Source organism: Pinus tabuliformis, chromosome J, assembly GCF_031772625.1.
Source record: "Pinus tabuliformis cultivar Carrire ecotype Pingquan chromosome J, CPIR1, whole genome shotgun sequence".
In the NCBI taxonomy this organism is placed as follows: domain Eukaryota; kingdom Viridiplantae; phylum Streptophyta; class Pinopsida; order Pinales; family Pinaceae; genus Pinus; species Pinus tabuliformis.
The window spans coordinates 1289820-1307698 of NC_142295.1; the positions used below are offsets into that span (position 1 = coordinate 1289820).

Below are 17879 nucleotides of genomic sequence, written 5' to 3' on the forward strand. Positions count from 1 at the left end.
CACTCAGAGGGATGAGTTACAGGGGATATATTTAGTGGACTGATTTGCTGGAGATTGACATTTCCCGGGTTGGTGCATTTCCAGAAGTTTTTTTTTTTAATGACCATTTCCAGAATTTAATTGAAGAGCTGAACTGTGCATTTCCAGAATTTATTGGAAGACAGAACTTGCTTGGGTTGAAGGCTGTACTGCTTATTGTGAGCTGTGACCACCTACAGGAAGGCTGAACTGATAATTGCAAACAGCTGGAACAATCTCCCAGGTTTTTATCCTCAAATTTGTAGACATTGTCTCTCAGCTAATGAAGCAATGCTGCTACATTTGGGATGAAAATTTCTGTACAAGCTTGTTCACCACATATTTGGGATGGAATTTCCAAGTAATTACTTAATTGCGCTCAGCTGTCCACTATACAAATGATGGAATTTTCTCAACATGTTCTCTGAATGAGATCTTTGAGATTGCATGCTAATTATTTGTCAAAAGTCTGCTATGGAAAATTTTGAATTTTAAAAGGGAAATTGTGCAATTTTAGTGCTGGTATATTACAAACTGTTTGTAAAAAGATCTCAAAGAAATTGCAGAAATTTTTTGCATAAATTTTTGCTTTGGTACATTACATTTGCACTTTAAAGAGAGATACTGGCCTGATGTTAGGAAGGAAGTAGCATCAAAGATAGAAGTGAACTTAAAATAAGATATTCTTTATGATATGCATAAGTGTGGGCCAAAAGACATGAAACAACTTTTGCTTTGTATTATACATGTAGTGCATACAAGACATTACAAATCATGGAGTGGATAAGATGATAAGAGCTAGATATTATTGATGGGGTAATAAAGTGCTTTTGTGAGCAATTTTTTTCCATTTCACCATCAATAATTATGATTTCTTTTAAAGAAGAAAACATAAATATGAACTGGCCAATTTTACAATTTTGAGCTGGCGAAGCTTAGGACTTAAATGTAACTCCATGCTTGTTAAGCACCTACTACACACTCGTGCTCTCACCATGGCTTGGCAGGTCTACACTAGCCAATTGCTATATCCAAGTTGTCATCTTAGCCAATTAGCCAGGTTCAACTTTCAGAGGTATGATTCTTAGGAAGTAGCTCAGTGCACTTGTAGGCTGTTAATAATGATTCTTAGGAAGTAGCTCAGTGCGCTTGTGGGCTGTTAATAATGGCGTTGTAAATATCAACATCATTGACCCAAAATAAAAATATGATGTCATGTACTTCCCTTCAATAATCAGCATTATCTGTCATCATAGATGCTCATGCAATCTGAGAGAACATTGAATGTGTGACTTCAAAACAGACAGCATATCCTTCTTTTCCACACTTTGAAGTGCACGGACAATATCACTGACATATCCAAACTTTGGCCCTAATATGTGGCAAGCACACGCAGCCTTGAAAGCCATGTACTCCCAGTCACCTGTCCATGCAGTGAAACTTGTGAAATAACCACAAAAAAATTACCTTCTCCAAGCACACTTCTACACAAGGAGCACATTTTTAATAAACATGAAAGAATAAATGGAAGACCACAAAAATTACCTTCTCCAAGCACACTTCTACACAAGGAGCACATTTTTAATAAACATGAAAGAATAAATGGAAGACATGTATGCATTTGTGTAATAAGCATGAGGGTAAAAATGGAAGATATGTTTCTAAAATTCCTGGAAGTAAATCCTAAACAAAAATTTGCAAGAGTGCATGAGCACTGCAGCTTTCATTGAGAGTTATGTTGTTTCTTGCATTACAACTATTTGCATTCTAACATTTGACACAAAGTTGCGCATGTCAAAGCAGAAAATTTTCCACTAAAAATCTCTGTAATAGCATGAACGTAGTTTTATTTAGATTGATTGAAAGGGAACAAAGGATTTATGCAAATTATGCTATTGAAAGAACACACAAGAAGGAGAAGCTGTAATGAAACAGTAAGCTGATGATCTGGTAAACTTTGATACTGGTTAGATTCACACATGGTGCAAACACAGTTTTCATCATGAATATGAGATACGATGACTGTTGTGTTGCAGAATTATACAAAAGCGAGGCAAGGATACTCATTAATTTCTTCATTAACTTCAAAAAATGAAAGGACATATGATTACAGTGCTGACCCAAAAGCTAAAGAAGAAGAAAAAGTCCTTGAAGATTTTTGAAACAATACAAATAATGGGAGATCAGAATCGTATTGAAATACAAAGGAAGATGCCAAATGATATGGTAGACAATAAAAGCTATTAACAAGACGTATATTCCACATGAAAAGAACCCTTGAACACTGGAAAATTAACAATATTTACACATCTAGAAGTGAAATGTGAACAATATTTACCCGTAAGTAATGAAACAGTAAGCTGATGATCTGGTAAACTTTGATACCAGTTAGATTCACACATGGTGCAAACACAGTTTTTCATCATGAATATGAGATACGATGACAGTTATGTTGCAGAATTATACAAAAGCGAGGCAAGGATACTCATTAATTTCTTCATTAACTTCAAAAAGTGAGGACGTACGATTACAGTGCTGACCCAAAATCTAAAGAAGAAAACGTCCTTGAAGAAATTTGAAACAATACAAATAATGGGAGATCAGAATTGTATTGAAATACAAAGGAAGATGCCCAATGATATGGTAGACCGTAAAAGCTATTAACAAGACGTATATTCCACATGAAAAGAACCCTTCAACACTGGAAAATTAACAATATTTACACATCTAGAAGTGAAATGTGAACAATATTAACAATATTTACCCGTAAGTGATTGTGCTAAGCATAGAACACTGGAAAATTAACAATATTTACACATCTAGAAGTGAAATGTGAACACACATCACCCAAAAAAAGTTCATGTTAAAAGCAAAATTCTTTCCAGAGCCAAATGCAAGACAGATAATGCTTAAAATAACAAAAGCATGTAGAATCTCACCATTTTCTTGCTGTTCTAAGTAAATTCTCTCTGTGCTAAAATGCCTTCTAGCCCACCATCTGCACCGTAGCTTCCAAGTCGTTCTGGACTCAGATTTTTGAAACATATTTGGAAGTTGATTTGAAGAAGTAAAGATCTTATACTGTGCATCTGAATGATTTCCATTTTGTTGTATTGATATGCGGTCCATCTCATGTTCAGATTGACATTTAGCTTGCATTTTCAGAAAACAGGAAGCCAATTCTCTCCAAATATAGGTACACCCATAAGTGGCATCTAGGTGCAAAGCTATGTACTCCAGCAATGATTCTGTTTGGTAATCACCTGAATTAAAATTAATTGGTAACATGTTATCCACTAGAACAGGCATCTATGTTCCTTCCAATTAACTCAAAGAAAAGATAAGCCTAGGAAAGTATATTAGATGCCTCAAATTCTTAATATTTGCAATTTTCCAACGCCAGACCTGATTTTAGTTCCTAGCAATTTATTTAATACCCAGGAAATTCATTCACCTATGTAAATTCTTTTTTCTGAAAAAATGCTGAAAAAAAATACACTGGTGTTTTAACTAATTTAAAGTGCAGCAGAAACACAAGTGGAAAAATAAAGTGGCAGAAGACAGGGTTCTTGGGTTGTGCCCCATAAATGGCTCTCCCGCTGATGATCCAGCTGAGGTCAGAAGTATGTCTGGATTGCATTTTCAGAATTTTTTTTTCTCATTACGATTTGACAGATTCTGTGGTCACTGCTAAAAATGCCTATTGTAGGGTTATTCCTCACAAGATTTCTCTTGGCAACAGGGACAGGGATTTCTTGAAAGATCTTTGGGCACAGACATTCCATTTGGTATGGATTTATCACTGGTTTCCATGTGGAATCGGTGTCTTCAACGACTCTAGAAGAAGCTTCATGCTTGGCAGCACAAGGACATCCCCTTTGCCTCTCAACGACTCTCATTATGCTTTGACAGATTCTGTGGTCACTGCTAAAAATACCTATTGTAGGGTTATTCCTCATAAGGTTTCTCTTGGCAACAGGGGCAGGTTGGACAGGGATTTCTTGAAAGGTTCCTTTGTATCTCTCAGCGCCATGAAGAATAACAACTCTTTGGTTATAAATGGCCTTGTGAATTCTACAAAGACGTGTGGGACACGATTGGTGATGACTTTTGTCACTTGGTATCCCAGGTCTTTGCTTCTGGTAGACTGTCTGAATCCCTTAACCAGGTGTTGATCAAATTCATTCCCAAAAGGGGATTGGCAGCCTATTACTTTACTTAGTGTGGCTTCCAAGATTGATAAAGCAGTAGTTCTAAAAGCATGAGCAGAAACATGGAAGGTTGTCTGGTAGGAATAGATGAGTTTTGTGCAGGGGCAGTTTATTCTGGACATTGGTTTCGACATGAGAAGCCATAGAATGGGCTCATGACACTAGCTAATAGTCTCTTTTCCTGAAGATTGATTTTGCAAAAACCTATGACTAAGTGGATTGAACTTTTATCACTGAGATGCTGACTTGTGTAGGGTTTGGACCTAGATGTGTCACTATGGTGAACACTCTGTTCACTAATGACTCAACTTGTTTATTAGCTAGCAATTCATTGTCCCATTGGATCTCACTGCATTGATCTATTCTCCAGGGGTTCCTCTGGGCCCCATATTTGTATATTTTGACAGCTGATGCCTTGGGATACTTGTTGGAGACTGTTTGCCTTCAAAGGCCAGTGCAGGATATTTTGCTCCTCGATGGTTTTAAGATGGTCAACAACCATTTTGTTGAGGATTCACTCCGATCCGTTATTGTTGAGAGTTCAGTTGATGGTGTGGCATTGTGTTTCATCATTGATCACAAGACTGGTTTTCGGCTAGTACAATTGGATTTGCTCAGCTTGGAAATATATTCGATTTGGAGTGATTGTTAGATATTTCGACATTAGCATTCAATTTGGTATGGATCTATCACCGGTATTCATGTGGAATTGATGTCTTCAACAACTCTAGAGGAAGCTTCATGCTTGGCAGCATAAGGATCTCCCCTTTGCTAGGAAGTTGGAAGTGGTTGGCCGAATTCTGCTAGCCTCACACATTTACAATGTTTCATGTTTGTTGCGTAGCAAGGCTCAATGTTGAAGGTTAGAGAAGATTTTGAGATCATATATATGGTCTAAGTATACTAGTATAGCAATGAGCAATGTCTTCCTTTGGTTCCTTGGGATGTGTGTACTATGCCCAAGGGTGAGGGGTGGCTTGGATTGGTTGATGTTACCACATAGGGCTCCATTTTGGCTGTTAAGTGGCGAGGTGCTCAGAGGGTGATACTTCATGGCAGGTTCTGTTTCAGCACAGGATGATGCTAGTGCAACATGTGGGGACGTCTTCTGAGTGATACCATCTCTTCTCCCCATCTCTTCCAAGTTTTAGGAGTATTTGAATGAAAAGCAGTGGTGGGTTGGTTCGATGGAACATGGAGGGAAGTGGGGCTGGTTGTGATCTAGCACATCGCCCTATTTGGAGTTCGAGGTCTCAAAGCACTTGTCTTGCATAGTTGCCTCACCTTAAGGCTTGTTAGTCGAACAAGAAAGCTGTTTTTTTGGGCATACTAGTGGGATGCTATGTCACAAGGTTCGTGGAACTTTAACCTTGAGGTTCGAATTTTGGCGAACCTCAAAAATGTTTTGAGGTTCGAATTTTGGCGAACCTCAAAAATGTTTTGAGGTTCGAATTTTGGCAAACCTCAAAAATGTTTTGAGGTTCGACGAATCTCATCGAACCTCATAGCCAATGACCAAGTCCATAGATCAAAACTCATAACTTCATGTCACAACTCAAGCTTGTATTTTATCCTTGCAATTTCCAAGTTTGTGATAGCATATTTTATGTTTATTGATGTTGATTTGTTACTATTTTATCCTATAATTCATTTTAAATTAATATATGTTTATATATATAGATGAACCTAATAGCGAACCTCATCAAAAAAATTTGAACTCAAACCGAACCCAATCTTTGTCGAACCCGAACTCGAACCCGAACCATGTGACATTGGTGGGATGTAGTGACTCGGTCTGGGAAAGACTGGTGGTCCTTGGCCCAGGTGTTCGACCTCCTTACCTTTAATTAACATTTAGTTATGGAGTTGGTAGGGCTCATTCCCCAATAGGATCTGTTTAAATGAACATTGGTATGCTAGAGCTGTTTTGAAGGGATTGGCATTAGAGTTTTGGCTCCATTCTCATCAGCTTTAGTGATTGTGGCATCAACCCTGGTTCCCAAAGTGAGGTCCGCGGTTGTCTTATAAGCCACGAGTTGTTCTTGGCCGATTATTGATTTGTAAATAGACATGGATATTCCACTGGATAGTTTGTCCCAACAAATCTGATAAAGATTTACTAAATCCAAAAATATACACTATGATGTTAATTTCCTTAAGACTTTCTAGATTTATTAAATTATTGTTTCTGCTTATGCATGCAATATATAAAATGCGGAAAACAACGAACAAATATCACAATCACTCACATAATAACACAAGATATCACATGGGAAACCCTTTTGGGAGAAAACCCATTGGGAGGTGAGGTTACTCTGCTCTCTCTTTCTCTGAATGGAAATGGTGCAAATACATGGGAGTGAGACCTGTGGCTGGGCTGCTACAAAACACAAACCCTCCTTGTTCTGCCCTCTCTCTATCCACTCTCAGCTACTCTGCTCAATAATGGAACAAAATGCACAAGAATAGAAATGAACCCCACTTCCTCCTAGTGGCCAGTTATAACACAACTCAATAGCCAACTAGGGGTTAAACTTGACCCATTCAACTCTTAATATGAGTTACAACTTGACCTTTTTAGAGTCTTCTACATAAAGCCCACATGGTTAGCTGCTCTTCTATGAGTAATTGGGATAATGTGGCATCCTCTTGAATATGGTGGACAAGTTTCGGGTAGCATAACTTTTGCATATGGACTATGTTTGAGGTCTTTCTTGCACCATTCAAAAGGTGTTTCAGTGTAGAACAGTGCCGGGGGGTCTTGCACAAGCAAGAGCAAGAGCTTTTGGACCCAAAAAACTTCATTAAATGCCTCAAACTGCCTTTGGAATATTTTAAATCCTAATTCGCCAAACTAGGACCCACTGGCAAAAATGGTCTTGTGAGCTGATTCGTCCAACTTTTCCACTTTGAAAGCATCAAGATGGATGACAAATAATATAATGATCCAATCCAGATTGGCAAAGAGTAGGCTTATTGATGGACTTTGCCCTATTTGTCACCATTTTGAGATGGTGAAGCATATTTTTTGGGAGTGTTAGTTTGCTAGGAGTTGTTGGAAGTTCAGTTAGGACTTTGCCTAGTTCTCTTTCAAGGTTAGGTTTATTGGCATTGGTGACTGCAGCTTATAGTTTGTTCCTCTTTCATTGGAATTTGGCAGTGCTTGAGAGTTTCGGTTTTGTTCACCCTTTGAAAGCTTCGGTATAAGTTTGTTTTTGAGTTTGAGGTTAGCTCCCTGTCCACATTTTGTTCTGTGTGGTGTGGTGAGATACGTCACCAATTATTAGCCAAGGGTGCTTGTTGATCAATAATGCTCAAGTCTTAGATTCTGTTGCCTATTCAGAGTTTATTTCAGAATTAGTTTCTCTTCGGAAGAGGATGTAAAGTCCATTGTATATACCCTTCCACATTTTTTTTTAATTTTTGTAGTAAGACATATTTTGCAAGTAAAAGCTTACAAATTTCATTTTTTCCTCTTCATCCTTACATAACCTCAAAGGTATATAGCCCCAAGGGCTAGCTCAAGTGGTCTAGAGCCAGGCATGAAGTTCTTTGATATTGTTGCTCGTTGTTGCTAATGATGGATTTGATTCTCTTCGATTATCTTGGGGTGAGGCCCTATAATCAGGGTCAACAGTTTACTCGGTTTACCATCCACGAAATGTTGGGAAGTACTTTGGGGTTTCCTGTGCTTTCATTCCAAGTCAAAAAAAATAAAAAATCAAAGGTATAGCACTTCATATTGTACCCGTTCATCAAATGATTGCCCTGATATGAAAAAGAAGTAAAAAGTAAAAAAAAAGTTACACTTAATGATGATGTGTCCACATGTATTAGAAATAGGAAACGGGGATCGCAAGGGTCCAAAAGTGTCAACAACTTTGGGTTAGCATACAAAAGAAAACACATGAAAAGGGAAACACTAATAAACAATTTCTGTAATGAGGAATGATACTTTTCCCACAAAGTCTTACTGAAAACCCTGCTATAGAGCTCTTATTTTTGCTGGTCCACTATTCTCTTTTGAAAAATTGGAGTTTAGATTAAAGGAATGATACTTTTCCCACAAAGTCTTCCTGAAAACCCTGCTATAGTGCTCTTATTTTTGCTGGTCCACTATTCTCTTTTGAAAAATTGGAGTTTAGATTAAATTATTTTCACTTCAATTGGCTTTAATTTTACATGTTAGAGATAGTGCACACTTTTAGGACTAGCATAGGGTCCTTTCTTCTTTGTAATATCCCTTACCAGAGATATCCCTCAAATACAAACAAACTCCAACCAGAGAAATAACAAAAGTGCAACATACAATAATGTATACATAGAATATAAGTAGATACTCGAGAAATGCAGAGAGAAATGCTAAGCCATTTTATTATACTGAGTAATGGAAAGAGTACAAGAGGTGATCAGAAGGATGGCACCTCGACTTGCACAAGGCAAGTGAAGGAATACACTCAGAATGGTGATGAAATGGCCTCTCTCTGAACTGCGTCCAAACTGCCAGAGAACTGCTGTGTTGCTGCTACGGCTGGAATCAAATAAGGATTTGGGGCTGTTCCCCTCCTCAGAAAATGTTGAAACTCTGGAATCAACCTCTGCTCAATAAATCTAGAAAATCCCAGAAAGCTTTTCTAAAATAGCTGAACCCCGGAAATCACCCCCTTGGGAATCTACGCAATCCCTCAAGGCCCTGCGCTGCCCCTGAAGAGAATCCTCCAAAACTCCACCTGAAACTCTGCCAAAATCCTCCAATATGCAAGGGCTGATCCCCTGCTCAATCTCCCAGCTCAAATCCTCCACAAAACCCAATCCGGAGCTCCTACCCAAAAGAACTGCGTCCTCCCCTCTCAAGACTGCGCAGTCATCAAAATACTCAGCTCCTCCTCAACTCCAGAAATCGCTCCTCTTGCAAAATACTAATGGAACTATCTTGCTCGAGCAGGCACTCGAAGTCCCCTGGGGCTAAGGGTGAGATCTCCGAACAGAGACACTCGATGCACTAAACAGTGCTGCAGACAGGCTAAACAGCCAGCGTGCTCTAAGTCGAAGTGACTAGCTCAAATGCAACATAATCGAATGATCAAAATGAGGAGGCTCCTCTCTCCTTTAAAGCGTTGGCCTCTCTCAAAACCCTAAGGCCACCTCCTCCAACGTAGCCTCTCTCTTGCCATGTGTTCCTTCTCATTTGCACAGTCCCTCCAAGTGTCTGCGTGGGCCCCTTCTCTACGTGGTCCTTGGGCCCCCTTGGCTCCCCTTTTAAGTTACAACGTTGTGCTACTATGGAGTGACTTTATTCATAAAGTGAGTTATGTCCCCCTTTCCTCACTTCTTTATTTATTAATAACTATAGAAGGCAAAATTGAGCAAAACTGAATATTCCAATTAGCCATGGCTAATTAGGAATATTACAGTCTCCCCTTGCAAAATGTTGCTTGTCCTCAAGCAACTGAAGTGATGGATGCTGCAAAATTTTCTCACTCTCCCAAGTGGCATCCTCATCCGGTAAATTCTTCCACCTCACCAAGAATTCCCGGACCGTCCTGCTCCGTAGCTGCCTCTCCCTGGTATCAATAATAGCCTCTGGTTGCAACACCAAATGCCCCTCATCATCCGTGGGTGGTAGCTCATCTGTCACTGTCACTTGCTGCCCCAATGCCTTCTTCAGGCATGATACATGGAAAACGTTATGAATCTTGCTGCCTTGGGGCAGCTCCAATTCATACATAACCTGCCCAATCCTGCGTATCACCCTGTATGGCCCATAAAAGCGGGGCTTGAGCTTATCAGCTCCCTTCTGCTTCAGTGACGACTGTCGATATGGCTGTAATCGTAGGTAGACCAAGTCCCCTACCTCAAACTGTCTCTCCACCCGTCCCTTGTCAGCATACAGCTTCTGTTGGTTCTGCGTTGTAGCCATATTATCCTTGAGAGCTCGGAGGATATCCTGACTCTCTTGGATCCAAATCTTGGCTCTCGGGGCCTTGCTAGCACCAAACATCGCGTCAGCAAAAGATAAAGGATGATATCCATACAAAGCATAGAATGATGACATACCAATGGACATGTGATGTGTAGTGTTCTAGCAATACTCCCCCAGATTCAGCCACTTCAGCCATGCTCGCTGTTGTCCACTGACATAGTTACATAAGTAGCCCTCCAGCCACTTGTTAACTATCTCTGTCTGCCCGTCCGTCTGTGGGTGATAACTGGTACTCGGTGTCGACTCTGTCCCCACCAACCGGAAAAGCTCCTGCCAAAACCCGCCCATGAAATGGCTGTCCGTGTCACTAATGATGGTCGTAGGAAGACCATGTAGCCTGAAGACCTCTATGAAGAACAACTCGGCCACCTGTGCTGCTGTGTAGTGTGCGGATATGGCAAAAAAAAGTATGTACTTTGTCAGTCGATCAATGATGACAAAGATACAATCCTTGCCCTGCACCATGGGCAACCCCGTGATGAAGTCCATCGAAATACTCTCCCATTTCCCCTCCGGAATGGGAAGAGGCTGTAATAATCTTGCAGGATGGCTCATCTCCCCCTTGTTCCTCTGGCAAACATTGCACTCCCGGATATACTGGAGTACGTCCTCCTTGAGGCCCTTCCATGAGAACCTCTCTTTAATGGCCTTGTAGGTTTTGGTAAACCCCTGATGACCGGCCAATGGTGAATCATGTGATGCCTGAAGTATCTTCTTCTTGAGTTGAGATCCCTCAGTCAAGAAGATCCGATCCCTATAGTAGATGATCTCATCGATCACCCTGTACCTGTCATCTGCCACCTGCCCATCTAGAATCTCACATGCAAATCTGTCCTTGGAGTACTCTACTAAGAGTCGAGCCCTCCAGTCTGTGTCCAAGCTCATAAGAGACAATGTGGCTGGTCTACGTGAAAAGGCATCTGCTACCACGTTGTTCTTACCCTTGACATACTCAATGTCAAAGTGATACGCTTGGATCTTACTGATCCACTTCTTCTGCCTCTCATGTAGCTGTTTTTGCTCCAAAAAGAAGTTGAGGCTGTTGTTATTAGTCCTCACCCTGAACCTGTCACCCACTAAATACTGCCGGAGTTTGGCCAATGCATGCATAATGGCCAGCATCTCCTTGTCGTATATAGAATACAACCTCTCATGCGGAAGGAGCTTCCGGCTCTCAAAGTCTATAGGGTGACCTCCCTACATCAACACTACATCGATCCCCTCTCCCAATGCATCACACTCCAAAACAAATGGCTGCGAAAAATCTGGCAATACAAGCACTGGGCAGCTGCTCATAACCTCCTTGAGCATGTCAAAGGCTCGCTGCGCTGTATCTGACCAACTGAATGCCCCCTTCCTCGTCAAATCTGCCAGGGGTGCAGCAAGCTGTGAGAAACTCTTGACAAACTTCCGGTAGTAAGTACAAATACCAATGAATCCCCAGAGTTCTGTCACATTCCTCGGCTCCGACCAATCTCTGATGGCCCTGATCTTCTCCTCGTGGACTCTAAATCCATCCACCCCTATGATGTGTCCCAAGTCCAACATTTCCATCAACCCAAACTCACACTTGGAGAGCTTGGCATAGAACTGCTGCTCCTCCAAGATGCACAACATTGTCTCAAGGTGCTAGAGATGCTGCTCCCAAGTCCTACTGTAAATGAGAATGTCATCAAAGAACACCAACACAAACTTCCTTAAGTGACTGCGGAAGATGTGATTCATGCAGGACTAGAATGTAGCTGGGGAGTTGGTTAGCCTGAAGGGCATCACCAAAAACTCAAAGTGCCCATAGTGACACCTGAAGGTGTTCTTGGGAATGTTCTGCTCCCTCACACGAATTTGATGGTACCCAAATCTCAAATCAATCTTTGAGAAGAACTGTGCTCCTCTCAACTCATCCATCAACTCATCGATCCTGGGTATGGGGTACTTGTTCTTCAGGGTCTTCTTGTTCAGGGCCCTGTAGTCAATGCACATCCTCAATGTGTCGTCCTTCTTCTTCACCAACACCACGGAAGAAGCAAAAGGACTCGTGCTCGGCCGAATGTGCCCAAGAGCTAGCAACTCCTGAATGGCCCCCTCAATCTCATCTTGATAGGCCTTGGGATGCCTACAGGGGGTAGTAATCACTGCCTGTATGCCCTGTTCAAGCTCAATGGTGTGCTCAAACCCCCGGTCCAACGGCTGTCCCGACAGAATCTCCCCAAACACTGTGGCATACTGGTCAAGGATGGACTGTATCTCTGGGTGCACCGTCTACCCTGTAGTCCCTGCCTCTGATGCACGCAGCTCCACTGCCCACTCTACGTCTCCCTTCCGGAAGACTGCCTCCATCTGATGAGCCGAAACAGTCTGAGGCGGATATGTGTGCTGTCCCCGTATCTTCTCATGCCTCCTTGTCTTCTCATCATCCCACTCCATCTCTAGGGCCTTCCAATCTGTCGTGACCTTCCCTAGAGTGATAAGCCATTGAACACCCAGTATCATGTTGGTGTCCAGGATATCGACCATGAAAAAGTGGTCAGTCAGTGTGTAGGTGCCCATTGTCATTGATAACTTTGAAGCATAACGAGCACACACCATGGTCTGATCTCCTGGGACCAAAATTGAAAAGCCATCGAAGCTCTCTGTCTGTATACCTCTCTGCTCAACCATCTATGCATCGATGAAGTTGTGGGTTGCCCCATTGTCAACCAAAACCGATACTCGATGGCCATGTACTATCCCTCATACGCGTAGCGTTAGATACTTGGGAACTCCTCACAATGCTGCAAGGGCCCCTTTGGTAGGTGCAAAGGCTGCACCACATGCTGCTGGTGGTGGAGGTGGCAAAGGATCCTGCGCGGCATGACTATCTCCTACCTCCACATCATCCTCCTCATCCTCTTCCCCGTTGCTCTCGGAGAAGACCTCAATAAAATGTGCTTTGCCAGCAACACATCTATGTCCCGGTGCCCACGGCTCCTGACAGGTAAAGCACAACCGCTTCTTCTTCAACTCCCTCCTGGCATCATCATCAATCTGTGCTCATCCTGGCTTCCCCTTTGGAGGTGGAATCCTCACATCCTTCCCCTTAGGCTGGAAAGCCTGTCTTTGGGGGTAAGGTGTCTGGGTCCTGGGTAAAACATCTTGTAAGTCCCGGGTCCTGCTAATAACATTATGGAGTGTGGTTGGTCTAGGGGGTCTGACTAGACCCCGAAGTGGCTCTGCTAACCCCTCAACAAACATGTAGATCCTCTGTGCCGCGGATAAATCTGGCACCATCACTGAAATCCTCAAGAAGTCTGCAATGTAAGTCTCTAGGTTCCCGGTCTGTTTGAGCCTCATCAGCTCAACAAAGTGCTGTTCCGGATCCCTCCGGTCAAACCTCTCCATCAGTCTCCTGGTGAACTCGACATATGTCGTCACTGTGGAGTGTCTGAGTGTTACCAACCCATGAAACCACCAGTCTTGGGCCTCACCATCCAAATGTAATGTCGCCACCTTGATGGCCTCTGTCTTCGACATCTGGTTAAGCTGGAAATAAATGTCCAGCTTCTCCACCCAAGACTTTGTCGAACTGTTTGATGAGCCATCAAACGTAGGCAAGTGAAATCTACTAGCTGTGCGGTGGGTGTCTCCATCATGATAATGTCGGTATCCTCTGTGATGGTCGCGGGGTCTACTATCCCGCTGGAGCTGAACAAAGTCTCTGAATGAGAGAGCATCCCTGAACTCCTGCCCATAGGCCTGGTACTCTGCAAAATAATTGCCCATATGACCGAGCTCTGCCTCTTGCTGTGCTCCGGCCCCCGTGTCTGCTCCTAGGAAAGTGGGCATGGTAGAGCGTATAGGGGCATGTGAGGCCACCTGCTGAGTAGTATCACGCTGAGTGGCACCATGCTTTGCAAAATGGTGAGATGCACTCGATCCCTCTCCAACCTGGAAAACCTGTGGGCTCTCACACTGTCTAGCCTCCATCGCCGTGAATCTCGCCCCATCACCTCGATCTGCCTCGACAAATCCTACACTGATTTGAGGAGCATGTCCGTAAATTTCTTTCCGTCATCATCTGCCATCGGATCCTCATGCTCTGCGTCCACCACAGGCTCCTCCTCTTCTGTGTTCACCACAGGCTCCTCCTGTTCTATGTCCACCACCCGAACACAGTGTCCCTCTCCGTAGGTGTTCTCCAACCTACGCTCAATATCTCTGTATTTCCTACCTCTATAACAGATGTAGGGCTTCTCCCTCGGTGTCATAGACTACTAGCTCCACAGGCTGAGCCAGATCTATGCTCTGATACCACTGTAATATCCCTTGCCAGAGATATCCCTCAAATACAAGCAAACTCCAACTAGAGAAATAACAATAGTGCAACATACAATAATGTATACATAGAATATAAGCAGATACTCGAGAAATGTAGAGAGAAATGCTAAGTCATTTTATTATACTGAGTAATGGAAAGAGTACAAGAGGTGATCAGAAGGATAGCACCTCGACTTGCACAAGGCAAGTGAAGGAATACACTCAGAATGGTGATGAAATGGCCTCTCTTTGAACTGCATCCAAACTGCTGGAAAACTGTTGTGTTGTTGCTACGGCTGGAATCAAATGAGGATTTGGGGCTATTCCCCTCCTCAGAAAATGCTGAAACTCTGGAATCAACCTCTGCTCAATAAACCCAGAAAAGCCCAGAAAGCTTTTCTAAAATAGCTGACCCCCGAAAATCACCTCCTTGGGGATCTACGCAATCCCTCAAGGCTCTGCGCTGCCCCTGAAGAAAATCCTCCAAAACTCCACCTGAAACTCTGCCAAAATCCTCCAATATGCAAGGGCTGATCCCTTGCTCAATCTCCCAGCTCGAATCCTCCACAAAACCCAATCCGGAGCTCCTACCCAAAAGAACTGCGTCCTCCCCTCTCAAGACTGTGCAGTGATCAAAATACTCAGCTCCTCAACTCCAGAAATCGCTCCTCCTGCAAAATACTGATGGAACTACCTTGCCCAAGCAGGCACTCGAAGTCCCCCGGGGCTAAGGGTGAGATCTCCGAACGGAGACACTCGATGCACTAAACAGTGCTGCAGACAGGCTAAACAGCCAGTGTGCTCTAAGTCGAAGTGACTAAAATGCAACATAATCGAATGATCAAAATGAGGAGGCTCCTCTCTCCTTTATAGCGTTGGCCTCTCTCAAAACCCTAAGGCCACCTCCTCCAACGTAGCCTCTCTCTTGCCATGTGTTCCTTCTCATTTGCACAGTCCCTCCAAGTGTCTGCGTGGGTCCCTTCTCTACGTGGTCCTTGGGCCCCCTTGGCTCCCCTTTTAAATTACAATGTTGTGCTACTAGGGAGTGACTTTATTCATAAAGTGAGTTATGTCCCCCTTTCCTCACTTTTTTATTTATTAATAACTATAGAAGGCAAAATTGAGCAAAATCGAATATTCCAATTAGCCATGGCTAATTAGGAATATTACATTCTTCTTCTTTTCATTTTGGAGCTTTAAAAAATGGAAAATTGCTCGAAACTGACAACAGTTTCCAGAAATGCTCAAAAAAGTGCTACAGATATCTCTAGAAACAACCAGAACTGCCCAACAGTATCCAGGTACCACTGAGCAGATTTCAAAACAGTTTCCTGTAATTGGAAATGTTTTGGAAATTGGAAAAGGGTTTCAAGCCTACCAAGAACAGTTTCCAGGAGTCACTGCTTAGCAACCAAACGCTGAATTACTCTTCCAGGTATATCAGCTGATGAATTAAGCCTTGATTTGTCATCCCTCTTGAATGAATAAACACTATAAATCAGTTTTAAGGTTGTTTCCATTGGAATGTTAATTTTATTATTATCAACTGGCACAAGGTTTATAAAAACAAGGCCTTTACATCCCATCCTCATAAAGTCACTGTGCTATGGGGTAGCTCTCATAATTTGAAAAGGCGAGCAGTTTATCAGCCAGACTAAGGACTTCCTTGATTTTGGCTGATCAGCATAGGCACATACATAAAAGCTTCATAACAAGCATGTGCATTAAAATTTAATTTAGAAGAACTATCGTGGTTCTGGTTTAAGTTGATCTAGAAATTACTTCTCTGAATTTTCATATAAAATCAAACATTAAAAGGCACTTGTACCTTTTTTGTGCAAATTTACAAGACCCTTTATTGACCGAACTGAGGCTGGATTTTTGCATAAAACCTCCTCATAACAGCGTTTAAGTAAGTGAGATTGTTTTGAAGACAATGATTCTGCAAGTCGAGCCCTTAAGCTGTAATAACACAGTGAAAGAATAATGGGTGAGTGTTGGCATAAGACATGCACAAGCTTAAAGCATTGAAGCAGGCACTTGCTATTTAAATATTTTTTGCATCCATGCCACATCTAAAAAATATAGTTCATGCCCTTTTCTATTGCCTTTGTATACAATGAGACATACTTCTGTTTGAACAAGCCCATCAACTTGTGTGCTCTCAAATTTTTATTAGAAATCATTTGCATTATTCTATCATCTTTATATTCTAGCTTGTTTAACTGTTTCCTAGTCTGCTATATATTTCGACAGGACGTAAACCTTGTAAACACAACACATTTTACTGTGATTCTTAGAGAATGATCTCTGAAGTTTATGCTATCGCAATCATAGGCAACATGCTTTTCAGTGAATGATTTACCTTGAACATTATAGTATTTCTGGCTCAAACAGTGACTACCTGTTTCTGAGATCCTCCAGACTTGCAAAACATAACAAGTATATTTTCTCCGTACGACTAAGAACTAGTCAAAGTCCAAGGCACTAAAGTTTCAAGTATCAAAAGATATCAATAACTAATATAAAATTGGCACTTATTCTCAGATAAAGTGTGAGAGGAAGGAGGTTTTCATCAAAGTTGCAAAATATCAGTACTGAATTTCATACAAGAGGCTCAATCAAAGCATAAATGAAATATATCCAACATAAACCATGATAAAATATGGATTGACATCACCGTGTATGGCCTGACTCAGAAATTCTGAGGAAAGTTTCTAAACATTACAAATATTATGTCCATACCGATTTTAAATATATTTTCAATCATATGATGAATAGAATCCTTTTGTAGCACAAGACTATTTATAGGTGAATTTAAAAAGAATCCAAGTTGTTATTGATGAAATATAGATATTGAGACAACAAAAGGGACAGTATTTGTTGTACAATTTTAAGTTGAAGCCCCTCATCGAAAAAATGTACACAAAGGTAACAGAGGGATTATTATAAAGATGGTTTATGGAAGGATTATTGTCGAAGTAAAAGAACAAGATGAAGGTTGTACCCCCAACATATAAGTGTTAAATGAACCATTAAATCTGAGTCAAGATAGAGGATGATCAACGACAGGCTTGCAATCAATGCAACTAGACAAGGCATGGAAAAGTAACGAAATAGATAAGAAGAGAGAGAAAATAAATAAAATATATCTAATGCATGAATTAGAATATCCAGAATTAGAATTAGAAAGCCCAGACAGGCAATTTCGTCACATATGTAGTGTTAATAAACAGAACAGCTGTGAAAGCAGACACAATGCTTAAACCCCAAAAGGATAAAAACGTCATCAATGAGGGGAGACAAAGGAAACAATGGGAGTAACAGTAATAGTAAAGAAAGAAAAATAACAAAGGAGGGCCTCACCCAAATCC

The 17879-nt window shown here is 41.6% G+C and overlaps 1 protein-coding gene across 2 annotated transcripts in view; it reads right to left on the reverse strand.

Annotated features, from left to right (window-relative positions):
- Positions 1-798: 798 nt before the first annotated feature.
- LOC149225118 (TAF RNA polymerase I subunit A) overlaps positions 799-17879 on the reverse strand; it is a 179891-nt gene continuing 162810 nt past the window's right edge. Inside the window, exons 7-9 of one of the 2 annotated variants that reach the window (XM_089376920.1) lie at positions 16334-16467; positions 2958-3281; positions 799-1441 (exon numbers count right to left, since the gene is read on the reverse strand). In XM_089376920.1, the coding sequence (XP_089233046.1) occupies positions 1269-1441; positions 2958-3281; positions 16334-16467 (631 nt within the window). In that variant the 3' untranslated portion in view covers positions 799-1268. Of the gene's footprint in view, positions 1442-2957; positions 3282-16333; positions 16468-17879 lie in introns of those variants that run through there. The other variant, XM_089376921.1, reaches the window with a different exon arrangement.